At 44.5% G+C, this 23,898-nt stretch overlaps 1 protein-coding gene across 1 annotated transcript in view; it reads left to right on the top strand.

Moving 5' to 3' along the window:
• The window catches only part of MARC2 (mitochondrial amidoxime reducing component 2), a 60,386-nt gene that overhangs the window by 13,138 nt on the left and 23,350 nt on the right, over nt 1-23,898 (top strand). Inside the window, exons 3-4 of the mRNA XM_030196001.1 lie at nt 8,873-9,038; nt 22,123-22,263. Coding sequence (XP_030051861.1) covers nt 8,873-9,038; nt 22,123-22,263 — 307 coding nt within the window. The remainder of the gene's footprint in view (nt 1-8,872; nt 9,039-22,122; nt 22,264-23,898) is intronic.

The following is a 23,898-nucleotide window of genomic DNA, read 5'->3' as shown; positions in this document are numbered from 1 at the left end:
CCCCTCCCCAATCCCCTTCTGCCCTCTGAGCTCCCCCACCCTCCCCAATCCCCTTCTCCCCTCTGAGCACCCCACCCCTCCCCAATCCCCTTCTCCCCTCTGAGCACCCATCTAAGCTCCCCCACCCTCCCTAATCCCCTTCTCCCCTCTGAGCTCCCCACCCCTCCCCAATCCCCTTCTCCCCTCTGAGTACCCATCTAAGCTCCCCCACCCTCCCCAATCCCCTCCTCCCCTCTCCCCTCTGAGCACCTATCTAAGCTCCCCCACCCTCCCCAATCCCCTTCTCCCCTCTGAGCACCCCCCTCCCCCCGAGCTGGTCCCGTCCCCATCCCCCCTCAGTTTAGAGCTGACAGAGCCCTCTTCTCCTGCCACCATCCTGCCTTTATTTTTAAATCCATGCAGCGATGCAAGCAGCGCCTCGCATCTGCCCTGCGTGTGTTGTGTCAAGAAGAAAATCGCGTTGCTGGCGTCGGGCCTTCCCTTGCTATGTCCCGCCCTCTTCTGAGGTAACTTCCTATTTCCTCAAGGGCAGGTCACAGTGAGGGAAGGCCCGACGCCAGCGACACGATTTTCTTCTTCACAGCACACGCAGGGCAGACGCGAGGCGCTGCCTGCGTCGCTGCGTGGATTAAAAAAAAAGGCAGGGTGGTGGCAGGAAACGACGGAGCAGCACCCCCCCCACCCGCTGACACCCGGGGTGGACCGCCCCCACCGCCCCGCCCTTGCTACGCCACTGCTCCTTCCCTAACTCTTCTTGTTGATGTTAGTTGGAGGGGTGGTGGCAGGTAGGGAAGGGAAATTATGTGGAAAGGAACTTTTGAGTCTAAGAGCTTTGCTAAGGACTCTGCTTCTCTCCTGTCTGGAAGCTTCAACACAATCTCGATTTTACAATCCATCCATGCCAGAAATGGCTGTGTATATGTTCAGAAACCTTAAGACATTTCTCCACCTTATTTATTGATCACTGACAGAGCCCGAGAAGGACTTGCAGGGCAAGAGGGGCAGACTCAGGAAAGATGTCAGGAAGTATTTTTTCACGGAGAGGGTGGTGGATGCTTGGAATGCCCTCCCGCGGGAGGTGGTGGCGATGAAAACGGTAACGGAATTCAAACATGCGTGGGATGTGCATAAAGGAATCCTGTGCAGAAGGAATGGATCCTCAGAAGCTTAGCTACAATTGGGTGGCAGAGCAGGTGGGGGGAAGAGGGGTTGGTGGTTGGGAGGTGAGGATAGGGGAGGGCAGACTTATACGGTCTGTGCCAGAGCCGGTGATGGAAGGCGGGACAGGTGGTTGGGAGGCAGGAAAAACTGCTGGGCAGACTTATACGGTCTGTGCCCTGAGAAAGACAGGTACAAATCAAGGTAAGGTATACACATGAGTTTATCTTGGGCAGACTGGATGGACCGTGCAGGTCTTTTTCTGCCGTCATCTACTATGTTACTATGTTCTGAGGTGATTTTTGTCCCATGATATCATGTGGTTGAGACCATTCTGTTCTTCCTAGTTTGGCCAACAGATTACAAGCAGTTCTGTGACCAGGATCATGGGAGAGTTGTAAAATTCAAAATGATCCATTATAAACAACATCCACTTCATGATTTCTTGGATCACATGGGGGAGGGGGGGAAGATGTCTGCAAAGTTGTGATCCCTGCGTTGTGTAGACACCTCTAGAGGCTCTACCAGGCAAATGTTTAATACTGTCTAAAACAGCAGTTTTAAAGGCCTGAGAGAGCTCAGGGAACAATAATGTCAGAAAGCGAGGTTCTGCTCTTTTTCAAAAAAATGGTGGTGGGTGTATTTCATAGTCCTTGGGGCATGATCCACCTGGAGAGTAATATGAGGTGACCAGGAGAACTATGCAGTCAGGTGCTCCAGTGAAGAACCAGAGAGACAACCAAAGGTGTTGTATGTGCTACGAGTTCCACAGGAGGGGAACAGGGGGCTGGTGTGTTCCATTGAAGAGCGAAAGGGTGAGGAGTCAGGAGGAGACTCCAAGGAACTGAGTTAACAGCAGGGTGAAGATCCAAGGGAAGGATCTTGATCCTGAGACTTGTCTTATACAGAGAGATTTGTGGCATTTTGTGTATTTAAGGAGACAGACTTGCTAAAATTTCTAGTGGTTGAGAGGGGAAGAAACCTTGCAGGCAAGAGGGATAACCAAGGTTTCTAGGTAGTGTTTACCTATAGAGTTTTCAAGATTGTCTATGGATGTTACAACTTTGTACCTCAATAGTAGATAACAGCCAAAACCTTGACTTTGAGTCTATATATTTCTATACCTTGTATTCTTTTGTGTTTTTCTGCCCATCTTATTTGATTTTATGAAATTTCAGCAATATTTTTCTGGTTTGGAATAAAATCAAAATTGGACTGAAACTTGTGGGAATGGAATGGAAATAAAAAGAGTGATCCTTTAAGACTTAAGGCTTTCTGGCAATGGCTGGCCCACCCCAGAATCCATTCCAGATGCTGCAGACATGACTATTCCTGCATTCGCAAGGTGGATCCCTTCACTTAACCTCTACTAAGTGTGTGCCCTCACCAAGAGTGAAAAGTGATTTTCAGTTGCAAGGCCCTGTTTCCAAGGTCTTGATGGTAGATGGAGCCAGGCAGTATTTTTCTCTTCTTTACAATATTCAGTTGTATACTGGCTTGGTGATTGTATTTCTGTTGCTGTCTCTGGGCATCCACTGATTGCATGCTGGTAAAGGCTGAATTTGTGCTGAGACTACTATGAAGACTCTTTTTGGAGGAAAGATTTGAGCATCCATTTGATACAGAATTAATAGGGGCTCCAGCTCAATGACTTCTGGGGAGAGAGAGACATTGGAAACAATTATCCTTGTCACCTCATTGCATCAAATCACCAGGACCAGGCAGCATTCTCCCCATAGACCTCAAAGAGCTTAACATGAAATTGCTAACCTAGTAGTAGGAATCTGTAACCTATCATTCAAAACAGCCACAATGCCAGAGGATGGAGGGTGGCTAATGTAATACCAATTATATAAAAGGCTTCTGGAGCAGGGGCGTAGCTACGTGGGGCCACGTGGGCCTGGGCGTCAGACTCAGAAACAGAACGAAGGAAGAAGAGGACCTCGGCTGGCGGGGGTTGGGGTCCCCCACCAGCAAAGGTAGGCGACGGCGATGGTGAGGGAGGGTTGGCGGCAGGAGGGGGGTTCGAGAGGGTCGTCGGCAGGGGGGGGTGTCAAAGTTGGTGGCGGCGGGGGTGGGTGGGTGTCGGCAATGGCAGGGGGGAGCGGCAGTGCCGGGGGGGGGGGGCTAAAATGTGCCCCCTCTGGACCCCCCTCCCGCCAAAGTCTGGCTACACCCCTGTTCTGGAGTGATGCGGGAAGTTATAGATTCGTGGGCCTGGCACTGGTGCTCGGCAAAATGGTTGATGCTATATGAAAAAACGAAATTACTGACCATATAGATAGACATGGCATAATGGGAATGAGTCACCATGGGTTCAAAGGCAAATCTTGTCTTATCAAATTTATCAGAAATTTTTTTGAAGGTTTAAACAAACAAGTGGATTAAGATGAGCCAGTTGATATCATGTATTTAGTTTTCCAGCAGGCATTCAACAAAGTCCTTCATGTGAGACTCCTTAGGAAATTAAAGTGTCATGGGAACGGAGGTCTTGCCCTTTTGTGGATTGCAAACTGGGTAACACCCCCCCCCCCCCCCCCCCGAAAATAAAAGAGTAGGAGTGAATGGCCAAATATCCACATGGAATAGGAACACTAATGGAGTGCCCCAAAGGTCTGTAGTGGGACCTGTGCTGTTTAACATACTCATAAATGATCAGCAATAGTAGTGATAAGTTAGATAATCAAATTTGCAGATGACATACTTACTCAACGTTGTTAAAAATGGCAGAGAATTGTGAGGATTTGTTGGGAGGATCTTGTGAGACCAGGAGAATGGGCACCTAAATGGCAGATGACTTTTGGGGCCTGATACAGCAAGTGGCACTCAAAATTAGGCACCGGAAAAAAACAGCACTAAGCATTATTCTGTAAGGGGCACACGTCCTTTATAGAATTACTGTTAAGCGCAGGTCTCATGTCTAACTTGTTGCCAGACTTAACGCCTGCCAGGGCGGCCCAAGGCAAGATGCCACCTGAGGCGGAGCTAAGATGCCGCCCCCCCCCCCCCGGGCCGAGACGCTGCCCCCTTTCTTCCTCCACCCCATTTGTGACATTTACCGTGTCGTTTCTTCACATTCCAAAAGCTGGCGGTGGCAGCAGTTCCCATACGCTGTTCTACCACTGGAACTCACCTCTTCCTTTTACTATGGCCACCTCTGATGAAACAGGAAGTTACATCAGAGAGGCGGCTGCAGTAAAGGGAAGAGGCAGGTGCTGGTTGCACGGCAGCATGTGGGAATTGCTGCTGCCGCCAGCTTTTGGAATGTGACAAGACAACAAGGTAAACACCGCGAACGGGGTGGAGGAAGGAAGGGGGAGATGTTGCTCCCCAAAGAGTGCCGCCCGAGGCTCCCATCTCAGGTGGCCTAATGGTTGGGATGCCCCTGACGCCTTCTGAAACCTGGTGTAAATTCTGACACAAACAAAACAGAGATCTATGAAGACCACACAGCAATCAAGCAGGAACAAAAAAGGTCTTTAGCCAACTTCCAGAGGAAAAGGAAGTCGGAAACCCACAGACCAGTTATAAACTTTTTAAGTCTGTATATCAGGTTCAGGTTTCATTCATTGATTCTACAAAATCCTCTCTGTCTTTTTATTTGTTTTTAACTGCTCATTATAAAAACAACTAGTAAAAGAGGCCCGTTTCTGAGCGAATGAAACGGGCGCTAGCAAGGTTTTCGTCGCCAACACACCCCCCTCCCTGCCCAACCCCTTCGTTGTTCTGCCATTGCTCCGCCCTCAACGTCATGACGTTTGATGCGAGGGCGGGGCCCGGAGCGATTTCGCAACCCCCCTCCCTCCCTGTGAACCCCTACGTTGTTCTGCCATCAAGGTTTTCGTCGGCAACACCCCCCCCCCCGCCTCCCTCCCTCCCTGCGAACCCCTTTGTTGTTCTGGCATTGCTCCGCCCTCAACGTCATGACGTTTGACGCAAGGGCGGGGCCCGGAGCGATTTCCCACCGCCTCCCTGCCTCCCTCCCTGCCAACCCCTTCGTTGTTCTGCCATTGCTCCGCCCTCGAGGGCGGGGCCCGGAGCGATTTTGGTGGCTTCACCACCACGAACCTTCGAACCTTTTTGAAGGAAGTCAGGGCTTGGCTTCACTGACGTCACTGTCTTCAGAACGTTGAGGGTGAGTTTTATATATATAGATATCTTGTTATCTTAGTACCTTATTGTTTTATATATATATACAATATTCTCATAATCGATGCAGCCGTCCATAAAACAATACTTCAGATTAAGCCTGCACTTAAATTCCAACAGGATCTGTTTCACCGCTAAACATGGCTTCCTCGGGGATCTGTGTGGGCTCAGTGCCATGCAGCATTCTAAAAAAATAAATAATAATACCCTTTAACACACTATCAACAAACTATTAAAAATGCATTACTTCAACAACTGTTAGACTTACTTCACTCATCGCCAGCCCAAGATTCAAGTAGTGCTAACCGTCAGTTTTCAACATGGCGCTGTCTGTAACTAAAACTCTACACATGTGATTTAAGCTCTGTTCACTGAATGACCACCCACTTTTTGATGTCACTCAAAACTACAGGGAAAACCCCTCTATCCCAATATATATACTTACTCATGGTTCTCAACCCAGTCAGGTTTTCAGGATATCCAGAATGAATATGCATGAGATAGATTTGCATAGAATGGAGATAGCGCATGGAAATCTATTGCCTGCATATTCATTGTGGATATCCTGAAAACCTGACTGGCTAGGTGTGGCCCGAGGGCTGGGTTGAGAGCCTCTGCTCTAAACACTAGTCAGGCTGTTGCCCCAGAAAAAAAGAAAAAAAACAAAACAAAAACTGCCAATGTTGATTATACACAACAAAAATTATTTGAATTAAATTGTGTTTCCTGGAACGCTAATATAAAAAAAACTACTGACCTCTGACCCTGCATTGTCACAGGGTTAAATGCAGGAATATATTCTGCATCCACACACAGGAGCCTTCTTCATGCAATGAGTGCAGAGATTAACTAGAGCATTTCCCCATAGAATTCACCATACAAAATGCAATCTGATTCTGGTTTCATCTCAGTATCCAGGTTGGCTTTTCCATTTCTTCTGTCTCCTCTTGTCTTCTTCCTTCCTTTCTCTGCATATATCTTTCACCCTTTAGTCTTGGTAAAGAGTGAGGGGACCTCCTCATCCTCCTTCCTTGATCAGAGTTTTCAGGGAGCACTTCCTTGAGCTGCCCCTGGGGGGTAAGTGCTGCCTGTAGGCGGAGCTGTGGGAGGAGGGGAGGGGGGTCGGGGCTGCTGGACTTTTGATTTTTGTTGGTGCAGGGGGAGGCGGGGAGCGGTGGCGACCTCGGGGGGGGGGGGGGCAGAGCCGTCCATACGGGACGCTCCTAACGAGCGCCTTTGCCCCCTCCCGATCCTTTTTTTATGTTTGGTTTGATTTTGTATTTTGAGCGGGGGGAAGCGGGGAGCCATGTGTTTGTGGTTTTTTTTTTGGTGGTTGTTGTTTTGACGTTTGTGGCATGCGCAGAGCAGCCAGCATAAGGCTTGGCTGCTCTGCGCATGCTTTAGGGGCCGATTACTGATGGGGATTACAACAGTTTATCGAATCTGTAATGCATTGTACTTTACAATACCGCACCGAACATGTGCGACTTGTTTTTTTGGTGCATTCTTCATTTTTTCAAATTCGGTAAGCACTTTTACGTTTTAGATTTTTTTATGTATAGTTGATGCATCTGGGCCTAAGTTACTCCACACTAATTCAGATGTTAACTGCTTTACCACAGTGGTTTTTATGTTTTGGGGTGGGGGTTTCTGGGGAAGGGGGGGTCTCCTACATATTTCCACCCTCTAAAACGTGAGGAAAAGTAGATTTTGGTCTCTAGTTCTTAAGACTTAAAATTTTCTCTTAAGGAGAATGGAGTTGGTGGCCTAAATATTTACTGTCAACAATAATCCAGTCAGGGATTGTGTGTGTGTGTGTGTTTTTTTTAAATCTGTGTGCATACTGCATTATATATGTATATATAACACTTTTTAAATTTTGTGGTAGCTTAAATTTTCTTTAAATCTGTTTTTACTGGACTTTTTGCAGTCATGTTTTCAGTGTGTGATTTTCAGGCTTGCTCTTTACCTTTTTTGATTCCAATATATATTTTTATAGCTTTTCAAAACCTTTTCAAACAGTAATGCAAAGTGGCTTGACTTAAAATTTGTATATTGTCCTTATGGAGCTGTAGGAGACTTTTGGATTGTATTCCCAGAACCAATCCCCACATATTGCATTGTGTACAGCTCTACTCCTTGAAGGCAGCAATATGGTTGCATACACTTGAGCTCTGAAACATTAAACAGAGATATTTTGCTACCCAGTAAACCTACCCAGTTTTAGGACTCTGGTTCATAAGATCATACGTGGTGAAGTTCCGGGTTATATGTCAGACCTTATAGACTTACCAAACATGGAACTCTACTAAATCATCACGCACGTTCCTGAACCTTCACTACCCCAACTGCAGCGGAGTGAAATATAAATTAACATATGCATCCAGTTTCTCCTATATAGGTACACAAATATGGAACAAACTACCTAAATCAATAAAAACAACACACGACATAAATAATTTCCGTAAATTATTGAAAACCAACCTTGTCAACAAAGCATACTACAATAATCCATCCTAAATACCAGTTAATCAAAATTTTACACCGAATCTTCACTAAACATAATTCTGTACCTCCCGATTGTCCATACTAATCAATAAGATTGAAGTTTAATATTCCTGACAATCTAGTCACGATTGAAGTTAATTCAACACCTTTATTTCTGATTATGAAAATGCACTTTCTGTAACTGTATACCTAATCCTCTCTGTCTCCTTCACCTTAAATATGTATTTTTCTTCCGAAATTGGTGATCACCATTGTGGAAAATGTAAGCCACATTGAGCCTGCAAATAGGTAGGAAAATGTGGGATACAAATGCTATAAATAAATAAATAAATAAATAAATAAATAAGAGGAGGAAAAAATGCTTCCTGTGTTTAGCCCCAGGAAAAAAGTGCTTCCTGCTTAGAGGGTGTTCTAAGGAGGGGAAAAAACTGTGATTTGGAGGAGAAAAAGGGAGGGTGCTGGTGTCTGGCCTAGGGAAGGGGGAGTGGGAAAGTGCACTCTCCCCTTGTTAATTCATGTAAATGTGAGAGGGGACATAATGAGATAAATTTCCAATGGTACTGGCTCATTTCAGTTAAAAAAAATTGTGTGTGTGTGTGTGTTGTGTTTTTTAATAACCATAATGAGTAAGTATGAGATGTATATATGTAAATGGATATGCTAATGAAATGTATATATGTAAATGAACATGCTAATGTGCCAAGCCACACCCTTGCCCTCCCAAATGAAATGGTCAAACTACGCCCATGAGGTCAGGAAACATCTCCTGAGATCTGTGTAACACATGCGTTATCTGACCTGGTCACCACAGTCAGAACAGAGAATGGGTGGGTAGGAGAGCCCTGCCGTGCTGCTACTCCAATCTACCAGAATGTGTGAGAGAAGGGCCTATGTGTGTGAATGCATATCCCCCTCCAGTTATATGTGACACACAGACACACATGCACCTGTGCTCATACATACACTCTCACTCTTTCTCTCTGCATGGGAGTTGGTACAATCTGGTATAGTGAGGACTAGTAAGTCATCTGGATTGTGTATTCCATTTGTCTCCCAGGATCTTTGGACACGATGTCCAGGGTCGAGACTGTGGGAATGAGATTGGTGACTGGATCACTACCTTCCTGAAGAGTACTGAGCCCTATCGACTGGTGCACTTTGAGGACCAGCTGAAGATGAGAAACTGCAAAGATGAGTTTCCCGAATATGATGGTAATGACCAGGTGAGACTGCGCATGTTATGCAGAGCTCAAGACGTATCCTGACTTCGATGACCAGGTCATACCACACACAGGTTACTCAGAGCTTGGAGAAGAGTCGACTGAGGGGAGATATGATAAGAGGTCTATAAAATACTGAGTGGAGTGAAACAGGTACACCTGAATCACTAGTTTACTCTTTCCAAAATACTAGGACTAGGAGGTACGCAATGAAGCTACTAAGTAGTATAAATTTATTTTATGTATTTATTTTTTCAATTTTTATTATCAATTTCAATAAACATTCAAAGAAATTTGAATAAGGAAACGGAGATTCAGTTGGCATTACAATATAACCGCCATCAATCTATAGGAAATAAAATAAATCTGAAAACTGAAAACAGTCTGCTAGACCACATATGAGAGAAAGAGAGAGAGATCACAATTTACATATTAGAAGTCACAATAAAAAAAATAATAGAAAACAATACAAAGACGAAAAACAAAAAATAAGATGCACAGTTGACACCCCCCTATAACAAATATGACTGAACTTTAAAAGAGAAAAACCCCACTTCTATCTGTCACAGCCCTGTCACTCCTCTACCTTCAAGAAATAAATTGGAGCTTTACAGGATCATAGAAAACATAAGAATCTTGGTCTAAATAGACCAAACATTTACACGGGTATCTTAGTTGAAATTTCGCCCCCAAAGAAATAACGTGCTGTTTTAAAGACAAAAATGTTGTTCTCCTGTTTTGAGTCCACTTGGAAATGTCCGGAAAGATAGAGATTTTCTAATCAAAAAAAGAAACTCAAGAGAATCTAAAAAAGAGGTGCAAAAGCGCATCCTTATCCTGCTGAAATACAAAAGTTACAAGCAGTGTAGATCTGGAGACTGTCTCCTCAACTGAACGTTCCAAAACATTACTTATGTTAAGACTATCGGAGGACACTTCTACCAAGGCATTGCCTGTAATAGAACTAGTATGTCTAGGAACTGGCAAGTAATATATTTTATGTAATGGTGGAATCCAGTATCCAAATATTAAAATTTTTCTTTCAAAAAACCGATAAAATAAGTCTTTAGGTGTAACAGTCAATATTTTAGGAAGATTCAAAAGTCTTAAGTTCAAATGTCTAGTAAAGTTATCCAAATTTTCAATTTTTCGCTGTAAAAATTAATTTACCTTGAGCCAAAGTCGTCTGAACATTCTGAAACCTCTTGAATGGAAGAGTCAGTCTAGTAAATTCAACTTATCTGCTTCTTCACACTTAGCATTCCTTTGTGCCTGTTGATGGACTTGAGGAGAAATTCTTGCATAGATTGTGTAGATGGGAGTCCAGGACTGTCCAGATAGTATCGAGGGTCACCTCTGAGGGTCTCACCAGGGGAGGAATAGTTGGAATGGTCCCATCTCCCATCACTCCCTCTGCCAATCCTCCAGGAGGTTGAAGGGCTTTACTTCCTTCCCTCTATGTTTCCACCACAAGCACTCCTGAGAAGCTGGCATGCCCTTCGTCGCGTCTAGCAGCATACTCAGCAGTGTCTTGCGTGAACCCGACATCATAGGGTCTTGCGGCTGTGGAGGAGGCACCGGTCCTGCGGGACTGAGTGTAACTTCACTCCCAAGGCCCGAAGTTTCCTTTAACGATGGGCCACCCCTAGGTGTGGGCATCATAAGCTGCTGAGCCGAAGGAGTGTCTTGCTGCAGCCGGGCAGAAACCATTTGCTTCCCCCTTCTCTTCAGCATAAAGAGAAATCAAAGAACACCAACCAGAGGTAAGGTAATGTAAAATAGGCAGGAGCGATTTCTCCAGCGTCTTCACTTGTTGGCCATCTTGGATCTCTCTCCTATTGACTCAATCTAAGTAGTAAATTTAAAACAAATTGGAGAAAATATTCCTTCACTGAACAAGTAGTGGTAAAGCAGTTAGCTTAGTAGGTATTAAAAAAGGTTTGTACAGATGAATTACCAGGGCCTGAAATTCTATTTATGCGCAGTGTATGGCCCCAATGACTACAGCCCAACCTTCTTCCAAACACTTACATCATTGGGGTTTCAACATGCAGACGCCCCTTGGATGTGGGCAGGGGACTTCAACAAAGTATTAAACCCAGCCCTGGATAGGTCCTCTCCCAGGGCGATCCCAGGGTTGGGGAGTGGGAAGGGCATCCCGGCGCTTTGTCACCAACTTCACTTAGTAGACCCTTGGCGGGTGCATAATCCCACTACTCGAGACTATACACATCAGTCCAAAGTTCACCAAACCTGGTCAAGAATTGATTACATCCTGGTTTCTCAATCATGGTTTTTCAGGGTCAGGAAAGCAGAGCTGGGCCCGATGGCGGTTTCTGACCATGCAATGATCTGGTTGGTACTGGATTTGGCTGTGGGTCCACCGGGGGTAAGGTCACGGGAGATTCCCATCATATCTACATCAAGACAAGCAATTTCTAGAGCATCTGCAGCCAAAGTGGCAATTTTATATTGACACAAATGCTGACTCGTGTGATTCATCCATTACTTTTTGGGAGGCCTCTAAGGCTGTCATGAGAGGGGAGGTGATTGCGTACCTAAGTGCAAGGGCCAAGAGACTAGCTTCAGGGGTACTCCGCTTGGAAGGGGAGTATAAGCTAGCAAAAAAAAAGTATATTGCGCTCCCTTCTCGCGCAAATAAAGAAAAGATGGATGCTTCCCTGGTGGCACTCAACTCCCTCCTCCATGAACAAGCCCAGAAACATCTATTGGCAGGCCGGCTAAAATTTCAGTGTTTCGGTAACAAGTCGGGTAGACTACTGGCAAGAGTAGCACGGTCGCACACCCCGCGTCAGTTTATCCCCACGATCGTCAATCTGAGGGGGACCCGGGTCTCCACCCCGCAAGCCATTTTGGATGGGTTTCGAGCCTTTTTTGAGGACATGTATGCCATGGGTGACCGCGAACTCGGGCCCTCGCCATGGGACTATCTTGAGGATGCGGGGATGCCCAAGTTGAGGGTAGAGGTACAACAGGCGCTATCTGCTCCAATACAAGGTTAGAGGTGCAAAAAGTCATTAAGACATTGAAGTTGGGCTCTGCCCCTGGGGCCGACGGATTCTCTAACGAATACTTCAAAATTTTGGCACCCCAGATCTGTGGCCCCATGGTGGCTTATTACGATGAGGTGATAGAGAGGGGGTACTTTTCTAGGGGAGAAAATGAAGCCCTCATTACATTGATACCTAAACCTGGCAAGCCGTTAGATCAGATGGAATCCTATCGACTTATATCCCTGCTTAACGTGGATATAAAAATCTTGGCCAGAGTCCTGGCGGATAGGCTGGCAATCCACATTCCATCCCTAGTGGGGGAACACCAGGTGGGGTTTGTAAGGGCCGGCACGCGGTCACTCATGTACGAAAGGTGCTGTTAGCTACGGCCTACGGCCAGGTTGCTGGAGACCCACTGCTCTTGGTGAGTCTCGATGCAGCCAAGGCCTTTGATAAAGTGAACTGGGATTACTTATTCCATGTCTTAGAGTATATCGGAGTGGGAGTGCTGTTCTTGGCTGCCATAAAGACTCCCTATCGCAACGCTGCGGCGCGAGTGCTGGTCAATGGGCTCCGCTCGGCCCCCTTCTCGGTGGCGAGGGGTACTAGACAGGGGTGTCCCCTTTCCCCACTGTTGTTCCTCCTATATCTAGAGCCCCTCTTGCGTACAATACTAAAGGATCCAGATATTAGGGGAGTGACGTGCCGTGGGAGGGAGACGCGGGTGCTTGCCTTTGCGGACGATCTCTTCCTGACCCTCACACGGCCTTCCGTCTCAGTCCCCCATGTACTTGAGGTTATAAGGGAGTTCAGTTTTTTTTCTGGACTTACCCTCAATTTACAAAAATCAGTGGCTCTTCCGGTCCAATCTGCGATAAGGGAAGAATGGGTGGGGGATTACCCATTCCAATGGGCTGAGGGGAGGGTCCGCTATTTGGGTGTGTGGATTCCATCCGACCTTACCCAGTTGTCCGCCATAAACTTAGCACTATTGAGGGATAACCTTCTGAATACGCTGCGGGGATGGAGGGGGCTCCCACTCTCGTTACAGGGCCGCATCGCTTTATACAACATGATCCTATTTCCTAAATGGACGTACATCCTACAGATGCTACCACTTGTCTTGAGCCACAAAGAAGACTTGTGGCTTCAAAAGCAGCTTAATGGGTTTCTATGGCAGGGGAAAAGAGCACGAATTGGGATCAAGACACTAATGCGACCACGGGGAAGGGGAGGACTGGGGCTTCTAGACCTGAGACTCTTCTCCATAGCCAGCTGTCTACGCCATTTATCGGATTGGTTTAGATCCACTGAATTCTTCTCATGCACGGGGATCGAGACTACCTTAATGGAGCCTCTCCACTTTGCATATTGGCTGCAGGCCCCCTCAGATCAACTACCCCCCTTGGGCCCCTACAAAGTCATTTTGAACCCCTTACGTAAAACATGGCAATGGCTCAGTAAAACTTTTAAATGGGACAAATTAGTGTCGCCCTTACTGCCAATCCGGGGTAATCTGGCATTCCCAGAGGGAGGGTCCTCAGTTTTATGGAAGAGGTGGTCTTCCCGGGGGATCCACTTTCTATTCCAGGTGGTCACAGAGCAGGGATGTATAAAATCGTTCCAGTCCATATGTGAAGAGTTTGGCTTGGACAGGGGTGACGCTTTTGCTTATTTACAGCTAAAACATTATGTGCGGTCACTGCCAGCCAATTTCTTGACTAGAGGGGTGTGGGAGTGTAAGGATGAGTTACTGGGGCTAGAGGCGCAACTGAGAACTCCTCTGAAATACTATCATGGTTGCTTAAGAGACTCTCTGCCACCACTTGACATCATTTCCGTATGCACGCGGTGGAGTCAGGAGCTGAAATGGCGTCTGGAACCCCAACAGTTGGAGCTTTGTCTGAAATTGTTGTGCAAAGTGACAGAGAATGCGGCGCGGTGGGAATTGAACTACAAGTTTCTACTGCGCTTACACATCTCACCCCATAGGGCCTTTAGAGCAACTTTGAGAGAGTCAGATGATTGCCCTAAGTGTGCTGGAGGGAGCGCCACCCTAGGCCATATGTTTTGGTCTTGTCCGGTGGTGCATTCATTTTGGTTGGCCATGGGAAAGCAGGTATCAAGACTGTGGAAAATGCGTTGGAAGCCTGCCCCTGGCCAGCTGTTTGATGTGTTTTTGGTGCAAGGGTCCACTCCTGAGGGAATGAAAGACTTTTTGAAGAGATCTGTGTTGATGGGGAAAAGAACTATCTTGCAGCAATGGCTCACCGGGGAGGCCCCCTGTATGGCGCATTGGCGATGCGCCATGATGCAGTGTTGCTCAGTGGAGAAGCAGAGGGTCCGTGACCTTGCCTCTAAGCGGGGAGACCACTTTTGCAGGATCTGGTCTCCGTATTGGGACTCGCTCACTCCCACGGCAAAAAGTAGATTATTAAATTGTTAGGGGGGGGTGGGGAGGGGTGGGGAGAGGGGGGGTTTGGTTGGGGGGGGTCTATGCGGGGGGTAGAGGGGCATAAGTGATAAATGGAAAAATTTTCTGATGGCACCTTTTATATATAGGCCCTATCCTGTTCTTATTACTCAGTGAAATGTTTTGTGGTTTTGGCATTCTGTACCATATTTTGTTGTGCCAATAAACAATAATAAACAACAACAAAAAAATGTTTGTATAAGTTCCTAAAAGAAAAGTCAATAAGCCATTATTAGGATGGACGGGAAAATCCACTGCTTATTCCTAGGATAAGCAGCATAAAATCTGTTTTACGTTCTGGGGTCTTGCCAGGTATTTGTGACCTGGATTGGCCACTGTCCCAGTATGACAACACTTCTTATGTTCTTAGATATATCCTGACCCATTTTCTGTTCTCCGACTGTGTTGAGCAGGGCAGTCTGTGCATGCATTACACAGAGCTCAGGATATGTATCCTGACTTGTTCTCTGTTATGTGCTTCGTTACTAGAATAGGTAGTGGTAATGCAGAGGGCTTCATGTCTTGGTCCACTCTGAATGCAGCCTTCATGCCTGTGTTCATTTTTTTTCCAGGATCTTGTTAGAGATGAACCAGAGAGGCCCTTGTTCAATCACTTTATGGCAACAAATTGTTTGTCAGTGTGTTGAGCAGAGCCGATATGAGAACCTTGCTCAGAAAAAGGCAACAGATCATTGGCATCCACTCCAGAGCAAGGAAAGCCCATTAAGGGCAATTTTCAAAGCCATCTACCCAGTTAAGTTGGCTTGACTGAAGGTTGTCCTCATCTATCCTACTACAATTATACCCAGGTTTTTGCATTGCATGTGTTTCTTGTCAGGATAGAGAGAACTGTTTCTGGTTAGGCTGCAGAAGAAAAAGAGCAGGCATGCTTTTGCATTTCAATGCACACACACTGTTTTGCCTTGGTTTGACACCCACACATATAAGTACATATAATACATATAAGTATTAATTAGGATTTGGTTCATGGCTTTTTCAGTTGTAGCTCCAAGCAAGTCGCATTCAGTTGCAGTAGGTATTTGCCTGACCCTGGAGGGCTCATAATCTGTACCTAAGGCAACAGAGGATTGTGACTTGCCCAAAGTCACAAGGAGCAGTAGTGGGATTTGAACTGGGCTTTCCTGGTTCTCAGGCTACTAGGCTACTGCCTTTCGTACTTGCATATTTTATGCTGGCTGATTTTTGAAAGGAAACCTGTGGCAAGTGCTGTGCTAGAAAATTCCACACATACCTCGCAGCTAGATGGATTATCAAGTTGCCCTGTTGTGCCTAAAGGTCCACTGAAATAATAAAGCGGGTGGTTATTTAACGTTCTGATTTTGCCCTGATTTTCATTTGCTTTTCCATTCTGTCCCCAGAATCTAGAACCTCTCATGGTTCTTTTATTATTTGCTTAGGGTTACCTTTGTCTGTCAGATGCAAGATTTCCGGATTATTCTTTGGAGACTTGCTTGTGGACTTTTTAGTTTAATGGTTTCATGGTCCCTTTCCTTTTCATTATTTCTGAGGCTCATTGTTTAAGAATTAGGCATCCGTGGGATTGAATTTACCCTGGGGTCCATTTTTTATCCCTGAGTCAGGCCTTTGCCTCCTCAGGTTGAATGGGTCTTGGTAAAGGGAAAGGTTCATGAATTTGATAAACCTCCTTTCTGTGGTACAACCAAAGTGGTTTACATTTATTTTATGTAGGTACTTTCTTTGTTCCTAGTGGGCTCACAATCTAAATTTTAGTACCAGGGCAATGGATATGGTGATGGCGGGATAGGGAGGAGTTGTTCTTGCTCAAAAATGGCTCTTAGTGGCTAGACTTAGGTCCTGTGATTGTAGGGTTCAGGAAGGAGCCCTGCATAAACAAACAAATTTACCTCTCTGTGCTTTCCCCTGATCTTTTCTCCCCCTTCTTCAGCCTTGTAATTCTTGGTTTTCTGCTATTTCTGTCTTGGGCATTTTATTCCGGTTTACTTGTTAGATCTTGGCCTGTTGTGGTTGTACCAGTTCTCCAGCCAGCTTATTTTTCTCACAATCGTGGGTCTTCCCTCTTGTTCAGAAGAAGCCCATTGGTCTTGTACTGCCTGAATTAAATTCCAGAATCCAGTATGCATTAATGCCAAACCCTCTTTTATGCCCTGGAGTCTCCTGCAAAAGACAGGTGTGGATTAGAGAATTAAGGCATGTGCAGGACAGACTTCCAAGGTTTGAGCCCTGCAAAGACAAGTGTGGATTAAGGAACTAAGGCCAGTGCTGGATGAACTTCTATGGTCTGTCTGTTTGTCTTGCAAATGACAAAAGACGTGTGGATTAGAGAACTAAGGCCAATGCTGGACAGATTTTTAGAGTCTGTACCCCGCAAATGGCAAAAGACAGGTGAAGATCTAGTGTGTGTATTGTATATCACTTTATTATCATATGCTGCAATGAGGATTCTCGTCATATTAAGGGGGAGGGATTGAGATTTGCAATTTAAATACTGTTAGCAATACTTTTGGTTATAAAATATTGTCTTAAGACTGCATCATATTTAAGTAACTCTGTGTGGTTGCATGATGGCACATTGACAACCAAGCATGAATATCTATAAGCTGCACAGAGTGGAGGGTCTGCTTTGCCTTGTTGGGCAAACTAGATGGACCATGCGGGTTTCTATTTGTCCTCTTTTACAATGTTTCTAATTAATTTTGTTTTCCTGCAGTAATATATGATGCAAGTAATATTTTTAGATTTACTATCTTGGGAGACCTTGGCCTTTAAGGTGACACCCCTTTTGGTGTAATTAGGTTGACCTCTCCAACACTTGCCTGTGTTGTTGGTGACTGTGTGCGTGCTGGACATAAGAACATAAGAGTAGCCATACTGGGTCAGACCAATGGTCCATCTAGCACAGTAATCCTGCTTCCAGCAGTAGCCAGTCCAGGTCACAAGTACCTGGCAAAAACCCAATTAGTAGCACCATTCCATGCTACCAATCCCAAGGCAAGCAGTGGTTTCCCCCATGTCCATCTCAATAACAGACTATGGACTTTTCCTCCAGGAACTTGTCCAAACCCTTTTTTAAACCCAGATCCTCTGGCAACGAGTTGCAGAACTTAACTGTTTTTTGAATGAAAACATATTTCCTCCTATTTGTTTTAAAAGTATTTCCGTGTAGTTCCATTGAATGTTCTCTGGTCTTTGTACTTTTTGAAAGAGTGAAAAATCAATTTGCTTTTTATTGTGAGTATAGCTAGGGTTCATCCAACATCCTTCCTTTCCACTGCAACCTTTAGTTGTGGTTCCACATCTGTGATGCCCAACTGTCTGTCTCTGGTCTTTTTTTCTAGCTCATCTGCTCTCGGTTACATCTGAAGCCTCCATGCAGGTGGATCGTGCCCATCAGTGTGCACTTGTTGAATTCTCTTGAGGCAAGCTGTCCAACAGTTCACACAGCCTGTAAAATGTGCACAGGATAATATGCTACATCCTAGCAACTTGCTTTCATTACTCCCCACCCTTCCCCTGTCACTTTGCCAATAATTTTAATAGTAGCGTTAGGGAGGATACTTTTACAACAGGCCACCCAACTTGTGTGTCAGGTATATACACACGTAAGGTACACCAGTTTTCAAAGGGAAATTATGCACATGCTTTTCATTTTGAAAATCACTTCACCAAAACTGCACACACACATTTGCACTGCAATTTAGTATGCATGCTTACATTTTCTGATTAAATAGACCTTTATATTTCTAGTGTGGGGATTAATTCAATATATACTTCCAGAATTATCTCAGACACTGAGGCATATTTTCAAAGCACTTTGGAAGGCTAAGTTTCATAGGTTTCTATGGAACTTTGGGAGGCTAAGTGCTTTGAAAATGAGCCCCTAAAGTCTAATACGTTCATAGATAGTACACTAACACAGTGTGCCCACCATCTTCATTGCTAAACTAACATTATTTGTTAAACGGGGATCTTCAGAGTTTTAAACAACATATACCATCCGGGAACCATGCCCCAAAAGTATTAATGGTGTTGCTCACATCGTCATTGATCAACCCGTATTGTTTTCTTTATCATGATCCTTTTTTATTTAAAAAAAAAATTATTTTTTGTCCTTTTCCAAAAAAATCTCTCGTATAGTTCACTTTACATATTCTTCTCCAATATCTTCTAATTCATTTCAAGCTTTTAGTATACAAGCTATGTTTTACAACGTTATTCCCAAAAAAATATATTTTTTGTCCTTTTCCAAAAAAATCTCTCGTATAGTTCACTTTACATATTCTTCTCCAATATCTTCTAATTCATTTCAAGCTTTTAGTATACAAGCTATGTTTTACAACGTTACTTAGCTTTTAAGCAGCTTCAAGCAGCGATTTTTCTCCCAGCTCAAACCTCTGCTTGAAGCTGCTTAAAAGCTAAGTAACGTTGTAAAACATAGCTTGTATACTAAAAGCTTGAAATGAATTAGAAGATATTGGAGAAGAATATGTAAAGTGAACTATACGAGAGATTTTTTTGGAAAAGGACAAAAAATAATTTTTTTTTAAAATAAAAAAGGATCATGATAAAGAAAACAATACGGGTTGATCAATGACAATGTGAGCAACACCATTAATACTTTTGGGGCATGGTTCCCGGATGGTGTATGTTGTTTAAAACTCTGAAGATCCCCGTTTAACAAATAATGTTAGTTTAGCAATGAAGATGGTGGGCACACTGTGTTAGTGTACTATCTATGAACCTATTAGACAGTGTCTGGGATAATACTGGATGACATTTTCTGGCATCTTTTCCATGCCCATTTGATAAAGTATGGTGGTTATTTTAGAAGCTCTCTTTTTTTTTTTTTTGCATGTCTGAAAACTGGTATTTGGATGACATCTAACACTGCAGTACATCCATATGGCAATGGGGCATGATTTGTGCACGTTTTGAGCAGGATTAGGGAGGGCTCAAAATAAGGATGTCCAACTTGAATCACAGAAGGGGAAGGGACGTCCAAGTCTAAAAAGATGGACATTGTTATGTAGAGCTGTTACTTGGCATGAAAGGTGCTCTGATTAAGCAGCTGTTCACTGGAGGGATTAAGGCATGACACCTCCTTTATCCCTCAGTAGTTGCTGTCCCCCTCCTTTTCCCCTGAATATGAAACAAGCAGGGGATACCAGGCTCTGTGATAGCTTCAGGTATTATGGACATTGTTTACAGAGTAGCATACAACCGTAATCCAAGACAAAATTTCATCCTGCTTGTCTGACATTGCTGCTTGGATGTCTCAACGCCATCTGAAGATAAACATGACTAAAACTGAACTTCTCATTTTTCCTCCTAAACCCACCTCCCCTCTTCCCCCATTCTCTATCTCTGTTACTGGCTCTCACAGCCTCCCTGTCTCCTCGGCTCGTAACCTTGGAGTCATCTTTGATTCCTCTCTCTTCTTCTCTGAGCATATTCAACAAATCGCTAAAACCTGTCGTTTCTTTCTCTACAACATGAGCAAAATCCACCCCTTCCTTTCTGAATACACTACCAGAACCCTTATCCAAACCCTTGACACCTCTCGCTTGGATTATTGCAATTTACTTCTCACTGGTCTTCCTCTCAGCCATCTTTCTCCTCTCCAGTCTGTCCAAAATTCTGCAGCACGACTTATTTTCCACCAAAACCGTTATACCCACACTAGCCCACTCCTCAGGTCACTTCACTGGCTCCCTGTCCGCTTCCGCATTCAGTTTAAACTTCTCGTACTGACCTTTAAATGCATCCATTCTGCAGCCCCCCATTACCTCTCCACTCTCATCTTTCCCTACATCCCTCCCCGTCAACTCAGCTGACTGGACAAGTCTCTCTTGTTGTCTCCCTTCTCCTTCACTGCTAACTCCAGGCTTCGTTCCTTTTCCCTCGCGGCACCTTATGCCTGGAATAGACTTCCTGAGCCTATACGTCTAGCTCCATCTCTACCTGTTTTTAAATCTATGCTGAAAACCCACCTTTTCACCACTTCTTTTGGCTCCTAGCCACTACTCAATTGCCTCCCCTTGTTCCTTCTCACCCAGTACTTCCCTTGCCCTTAATTGTCTTGTCTGTCTGTATTATTTTAGATTGTAAGCTCTATTGAGCAGGGACTGTCTCTCTGTGTCAGGTGTTCAGCGCTGCATGCATCTGGTAGCGCTATACAAATGTTAATAATAATAATAATCTGAGGAGTGAGCCTATGAGAACCAAGGGACCCAGGTTCAAATCCCACTTCTGCTGTTTATTTAATTTTTTTTAAATTGTGAGTCCTCCAGAGACAGAAAAATAACTACTGTACCTGAATATATAAGACACCTGAAAGCTATTGAAGTGGTGCACATTCAGGTACAGTAGGTATTTTTCTGTTCTTGGAGGGCTCACAAAAAAAAAAAAAAAATCACAAACAGCTGACTTGGGATTTGACCCCCCCCCCCCCCCCCCCCCACAATTCTCCATCCACTGCTGTAACTGTTAGGCTACCCCTCTGCTCTGCATGGGCGTCTGTTTGGCCATTTTATAAGATGGATGTTCCTATGGTGCCACATGTCCCTCATTTTGCCCCATTCATAATTTGGACGGTTCAGTTTGTAAAATGGATGTTCATGCTGGATGTTTCCTACACATGGACATCCATCTCACAGGTATGTATCCTGTTCTTTTTTTTTCCCCCAAGATTTTTATTGGTTTTAATATAATGCAAATAGTACATAACAGTAACCAAAATGGTAAAATATACTAATACATAGTAGTGGAAAGTGTGCCAGTGAATTATACAAATACTAGTAAAAAAGCCCCGTTTCTGATGCAAATGAAACGGGGGCTAGCAAGGTTTTCTTCTGTGTGCATGTGGGAGTGTGTGTGTCCCTGCCCTCTGCCCTCTCTCCCCTCCCCCCCTCTGAGTCCTTCACTGCTTTGCTGTGTTTTCCTTCACTGACTGTTTGTGTTACAGAGAGGGCGGGGCAGACACTCATGGGGAAACCGGATATCTCTCCCCCTTCACACTTCCGGCTGGAGGCTTCATAGAACGTTGGTGTTGCCTTTTATATAGAGAGATAATTATAATTTCAAGATTTCATAAGTAATGGAAGCAAGGTATCCTGTTCTAAAATTCATGTGAGATGGCTGTCTATTTGTGACTTTCTGACGGACATCCATTTTCTGAGTTGGACATCCTTTCTGAAATGCTCCTTCACCTGTGTAAACACTCACCCCTCCCACCTCCATCTCCACAAATGTCTGTGCATAAATTTACTGGACCTGAGCTTACAGGCTGCATGTAGTCTGGGCAAATTTTGAAAGAGCTATTTCTACACATAAAACACTTGTTTTATCTGTGGAATTCCTTTTTAAAAATTTCTTCCCTTCCCCCCTCCACTCCGAAACTGACCAAGTGGATCAGTCCATTTTTAAAGAAAATCTTTACTTTTACTCTGAAGTTATCAGGTTTTGCAGAAGGTCTGACCACCATGTTACATGGGGCATCATTCCCTAACTTTATCCTAAGTGGGATTTATCAGCTTTGAGTCTGTAATCTCTCCTTTAACTGACTTCCTTTCCCTTTTTTCTTTTCCTTTTCCCTGTGCAGGTTGCTTATCCTGATCTGAGCCCCATCTTACTTCTCTCTGAAGCGTCTCTGGAGGATCTGAATAGCAGGATGGAGAAGAAGGTGAAAGTGCAGAATTTCAGACCCAATATTGTCGTAACTGGTTGTGGTGCGTTTGAGGAGGTGAGGAACCTACTTTGTAACTGCTCTTTGTTGCTGTGTCTGTTCAGAACTTGTTTCTTCCACTTTGGTGCTCATTTACTGCGTAGACTGTGGTGGACAGCAGTGACCAGACCACCAAACTCTAACTGCCCAGCAGTTGAGACAATTTCTATGATAATCCAGATAAGAAAACTCCTTAGAGAGCTTCAGATATTACATTCTACAGGTTGAAAAGTTGAACTTCTGATCCCTGAAACTGAGGATGCAGTGTCCTAGATCTCAGTGACTGACAGTTCCACATTGTTGAGTTGACAGATGGATAGAGGCCCATGTGATCGGTCAATCATTCATTCTTCTAAATATCTAGCAGCTCTCTGTAGTAGTGCAGGAGAAAGTATCATCCGCCCTTATTTACCATGTGTTCCTGTAATTGATGTCCGGCATAGTAAATAACCCTGAGGTGGACTTTGACTGCAGGAAAAGTGCCAATTCAAAGGTTTAACTGATGCAATCTTCCTAAATATATACCATTGGGAAAGAATAAATGAAGAAGCAGTTTTTAGATATGACTGAAGGAGGTATGAATAATGTTTCAGGCTGTGTGAGACAGTATAGTCGGGCACATGAAAGCACAGTCTTGCAACCAAGAAATGCGATATTCAGGGTACCATATTGACTAGGGATGCAGCCTTGTTTATTCTGGATTATTATCTCTAACCTGACACCACTGCAGCTGAAAATCTGCACAGCTTTTAAACTTATTAAATCTTCCAATTGCAAGCTTCCTTATGCATACGTTAAGGCAAAATCAATAAAACACTGTCCAATACAAAAAGGCATTCAAACTAGACGGCTCCTTGGCCATTTTCTGGGTTTCCTTGAGTATCATCCATGTTGAGAAGCAGTTGAAACAATAGAAACATAGAAAGAAACATAGAAACATGATGGCAGATAAAGGCCAAATGACCCATGCAGTCTGCCCATCCTCTGTAACCCCCAATTCTACCTGTTCCTAAGCGATCCCACTTGCTTATCCCATGCCTTTTAAAATTCTGGAACAGTCCTAGACTCCACCACCTCCACCGGGAGGCCATTCCACGCCTCTACCACCCTTTCTGTTAAATAATACTTCCTTAGGCTACTCCTAAGCCTATTCCCTCTTAACTTTGTCATATGCCTCCTCATTCCAGAGCTCTCCTTCATTTGAAAAAGGCTCTCTTCCTGTACATAAATGCCCTTCAGATATTTAAACGTTTCTATCATGTCTCCTCTCTCCTTCTTGTCTTCCAGTGTATACATGTTGAGGTTCATAAGCCTGTCCCTATAATTTTTGCATTCAAGACCGTTTACTAATATCGTAGCCGCCCTCTGGACCGACTCCATCCTGTTTATATCTTTCCGTAGTTGCGGTCTCCAGAACTGCACGTGGTACTCCAAATGGGGCCTCACCAGACACTTATACAATGGCACTATCACCTCCTTTTTCCTGCTGGTCATGCCTCTCTTTATGCACCCAAGCATCCTTCTGGCTTTGGCTGTCATCTATTAGATTGTAAGCTCTTTGAGCAGGGACTGTCTTTCTTCTATGTTTGTGCAGCGCTGCGTACGCCTTGTAGCGCTATAGAAATGCTAAATAGTAGTAGTAGTAGTTCTACC

This window comes from Microcaecilia unicolor, chromosome 3 (assembly GCF_901765095.1).
Source record: "Microcaecilia unicolor chromosome 3, aMicUni1.1, whole genome shotgun sequence".
Classification (NCBI taxonomy): Eukaryota; Metazoa; Chordata; class Amphibia; order Gymnophiona; family Siphonopidae; genus Microcaecilia; species Microcaecilia unicolor.
This window is presented reverse-complemented; position numbering and strand designations above follow the sequence as displayed.